This window comes from Camelina sativa, chromosome 16 (genome assembly GCF_000633955.1).
Source record: "Camelina sativa cultivar DH55 chromosome 16, Cs, whole genome shotgun sequence".
NCBI classification, from domain to species: Eukaryota; Viridiplantae; Streptophyta; class Magnoliopsida; order Brassicales; family Brassicaceae; genus Camelina; species Camelina sativa.
The window spans coordinates 3,662,952-3,667,343 of record NC_025700.1 but is presented as its reverse complement, the minus strand read 5'-3'; the positions used below and the strand labels follow the sequence as shown (position 1 = coordinate 3,667,343).

General features: G+C 34.5%; 1 protein-coding gene across 1 annotated transcript; it reads right to left on the bottom strand.

Annotated features, from left to right (window-relative positions):
• LOC104749609 (mitogen-activated protein kinase kinase kinase ANP1-like) lies at nucleotides 2,396-3,870 on the bottom strand. Its single transcript, XM_010471276.2, has one exon. It carries the CDS (start codon nucleotides 3,734-3,736, stop codon nucleotides 2,645-2,647), a length of 1,092 nt encoding a protein of 363 aa, XP_010469578.1. The 5' UTR covers nucleotides 3,737-3,870; the 3' UTR covers nucleotides 2,396-2,644.

Below are 4,392 nucleotides of genomic sequence, written 5' to 3'. Positions count from 1 at the left end.
ATATATATATATATATATATATATATATATATATTACTCAAATTGCTCTTATATTGAATTAAGGCCGATCAATACATAATTCAAAAGAATCACAAACCGACTGGAATAGGTTTATTTATTTATGTCTTGTCTTGTTTTCAGGGCTCAATGGCCTCAACCAAAGCAGAGGGATTTGTGAAAAACCTGCAAATGAGTGGAAGATATCTGAGAGTTGTATGGTAACGAGAAGCAAAATCGGTTCAACATTGGGCAGAATAAGAAACACTTCAAATAAAAAAGACACATAAAAGCATCTGCATTGGTCACTAATATAATAATATGATTTTTAGTCTAGTTTAGTATTAGAATTTTTTTTATGATTCTTTTTACCTCCATTCATTAGAAATTCACTAAGTCTCTCATTAATATAATATTTTCAGTATAGTTTAATATTTATAATGTAATTTATCTTTAATACTTATTTAGTTTTATCTTAGATAAGAAGATTTTAATTGATATATCTTCCATCATATCAAACTATATTTTATATATGTTCAGTTTCATTAACTAGTTATATTTGTTTATATAGTCTATAACATTAATTTAATATTTATGCAAATCTTAGTAATATATCATTAAAGCTCATGCATAACGGAACTTGTTAAACAGATAATATTTTTTTAAGTTTTGTATGTAAATCTAACAGATTTCTAGACGAAATCTCCAACAATTTCTAACTTTATGCAACTAGCCAAACACATCGCCGCAGTTGAAAATAAGATTTTAATCGTATTTCTTTTGGGTCAGGGAGAGAGAATAACGTTGAAAAAATTATTAAACTTCTTAACTCATCTAATTTGAAAAGGTTAAAACTTTGAATGTATAGTTTTCAAATTTCTATATATATCTTTTATCGAATGCTAGGTTAATTCAATGTAAATTTTTTTCTATTTGGATAGTGGATCGGAAAAATCCTCAAATTGTAATAATTTTTGTTAATTACGTAGTATATAATAAAGTAATACGTAAACATAAAATGCCAATATTTTCTAATAAATTTATTTTTTGTAAAACTTAACAGTTGAGTTTATGTTTATGCAAGTCATGACAATCCAAAGTATTTAATTTATTAAACGAAACAAAATTTGAATACATAATTCATCCTTTTTCAATGTTAAAACTCTTCTATGAAACAAGTGGCATACTAAATATTAATTGAACAACTAAAAACTGAACCTAAGGATACATCGTGATATGAATAGTCCAATTCCCCTCAATTATAAATTGTACCGATTGTACTGCTGTTTATTACTTTTATAATTTTTTCAACCATACATAATCTACAAGATCATTTTCTTTTTTTAAAACAATTTACAAGATAAATCCCAAAGTCAAATTTGGCACGTATACATGGTTAATATTACTCTTCAGTTTCCAATGAGATAAAATATATACAGGACAGATTATCCTCTTAAAAGTTAAGCATTCGTGTAGTAAGTGCCCATACTATATATGGTTACGACTTTATCCAAAACAGAGTCAAAACCATAAAACAAATTATTCGTTATTCACCTTCTAAGTAAAAAAAGATAACTCTCCAAACATGAACTTACCTTGCAAGCAAAGTATTCTTATCTTCATCTATTATTTCCCATTACTTAACCTTATCTTCACTAAGATTGTTGTTGTCATTATAATGTCTTTAACGATCGGAAGATTCGAAATGGAAACTCAAGACAATTTTACATAGCTTTACAGCAATTATTTGAAATCTATACGTAGTTGTGAGTTACCAAAAAATAAAGGGGTCTAATAAATATATCAATATATGAAAATGGATAGTTCTTATGGGAAGATCCAATAGTGATAATAAACTAATTATGTGAGGTGTCAAACTTTTTTCACATTGAACTAGTGGAAGCAAAGACTTGATGAATCGTCACATTAGCCTAACGAAGCTTACCAAACTAAACAAATAAATAGATTACACGGATCAGTTTTACCAAGATTCGAAAGGAATCTTTAGGTTTTGTCAAAAGAAAAACACAAAGTGACCAACCAAACCAACGAACCAATTCGGCCGATTTGGCACTTTTTTCTACTTTCTTTCCTTCACTTCTCACTTTCCTCACTAGTTTTAAATAATCGTATAGATTTGGTACCATGCCCCTATTTTCTAGTATGTTGATATCACACGACAACCATAACTCTCAATAATATGCCAATTTATTTAACAAGTTCATTTATTTGTTATATATCATTGAGGAAAATTTGACATTGTAAAATTAGAACAAAAGCTTTATGATTTAATTATATTATTTCCAAGACTAAAAAAATCGGGTTAGTCAAAATACAAACAGTGAAAAACACATGGGATATTAAGAATTTGAATGTAAAATATACTTCAACACTTCTCTTTTACAGGCCAACAAACCTTGAAACTCTATATTCAACTCTTGTCCAAACTTATAAAATTGAGTTTGGTTTATAAAAATCGTGATTATAGTAATATACATGTGATCAATCGAAGATTTGGAGACTAATAAACTACATTGATCTCCCCTAAATTGGAGATCTTTCACTAATTTCAACCCCTAAACTTTCTAACAGTTCACCCAAATGACACGAAATCAAATTTTACAATCCCCCCACCAATACATTTTCACTAGTAATTAATAATCAATTCCTCATGTGACCCACTAATCATTGTTCCTTCACATCTCGCTCTCACCGTAATCCAATCCCCACCCTCCATATTACATCTGGGTCCATCCAACCCACCAACACATCTCAGCCGTCCGATCCTCTCCGAGTAACAACCCCACAAGCTTAAACGGTCTAGATCTCTCGAACCCTTCTGTAATTCCTCTGTTTCTTCTTCCTCCTCTTCCTCCACTGATCTCCAAAACGTTTGATCTGTCACACTTGTCGGTGAGCTTGAAACCAAACCGGAAACCAAATCCTGTTCAATGTCCGGTTTAGTTATCAGAAACGGATGGTTTAGGAGTTGTGCCGCTGTCCATCTCTCCTTTGCTTCCCTCTTCAAACACTTCTCCAAAAAATCCTTTGCGTCTTCCGCAAGCAAACAAGGAAGCTCCGGAGTCTCACCCGAATACCCGACCCGATAAAGAACCGAGAGCGGATCATCCCTCGCCTCCGTCCACGGTGGAGACCCGGTAAGCATCTCTATCACCGTGCATCCAACCGCCCATATATCACTCTCTTTCCCCTGTTTCTCCCCACGCGCCACCTCCGGAGCCATAAACGCCGGCGTTCCCATAACCATCAGCTCGAATTCCGGGTCAACCCGTTTCGCACACCCGAAATCCGCAATCTTGGCCTCACCTTTCTCAGCAAGAACGACGTTACTCCCCTTTACATCGCAATGTGCGATCCCCTCGGAGTGTATATACTCCAATCCCTTTAGTATCTCGCGCGTGTACTTCACGACACGAGTCTCGTCGAGTCTTCCCCCGTTTTTGGCCGCCACCTCGGTCAACGTACCGTACGGTGCGTACTCCATCAGAAGGTTATACGTAACGACGCCATTTGACTCCCTCTTGGTTTCTGATCCTCTGTATCCGATCACGTAAGGAGAATCCAACAACGAGAGAATCTTAGCTTCTCTTTTTAAGAACTCTGATCGGTGAAGCTCGGAGGATTTAACGGCGAGGACTTCTTCCGAGTTATGACAAGTGGCGGCGTAGACGGTGGCTGTAGAGCCTCGGCCTAGGGTTCTTCCTCTAGTCCATTCCATTTGGAGAAGACTAGAGAAAAGCTTCTTTTTTTTGTTGTCTTTGTTTAAATTTGGTTTTTTTCCACTCTGCTTATTCAACAGAAGGTTTATATAAGGGCGAACGAAACTTTTTTTTGCTGAGAATTAGATAGTGTATACTTTTGGTAACATCGAGTTTTTATCTACCAACGCTAAAAAATATAAATTATGAGAATATAATAAACGTATATATGTTCTTGTGTGTACACGTGGATATCTTTTTGAGGTGGATAACCAAATGTAACCCGTTTTTTGATTTGATTTTGATATTTTAATTAATTCTAAAAGAGACCCAAAAAGAGAAAAAAAGAAAATGTGTAGAATATGTGAAGTTTCAAGAATACAAAAATTGAGAAACGTGAGTGAAATATCAACTGGCGTGTGCCGTGGTAGTGGAACGTACGTATCTAACGTAAGTTTCGTTTGGAGTATGGCGACGTGGCATTTTTTTTTGTTTTCTTTTTTGTTTTGACGAGCCTGTACTCTTGATATTACAGCCTCTAGACAGGATGACGTGTCTATATCTGGTTGGTCAAAAAGCCTTTTTAGTTTCTGCTCCGACCAGAGTAGAGTTACGTAATAATCTCCCGGAGCTACGTGTCCACAAGGTTTAGATGCTACGCGGTGGTTCAAGAGTG

What these genes read in the sequence shown, in the direction of transcription:
- LOC104749609 (XM_010471276.2), bottom strand. Translation starts at nt 3,736, where the DNA reads ATGGAATGGACTAGAGGAAGAACCCTAGGCCGAGGCTCTACAGCCACC.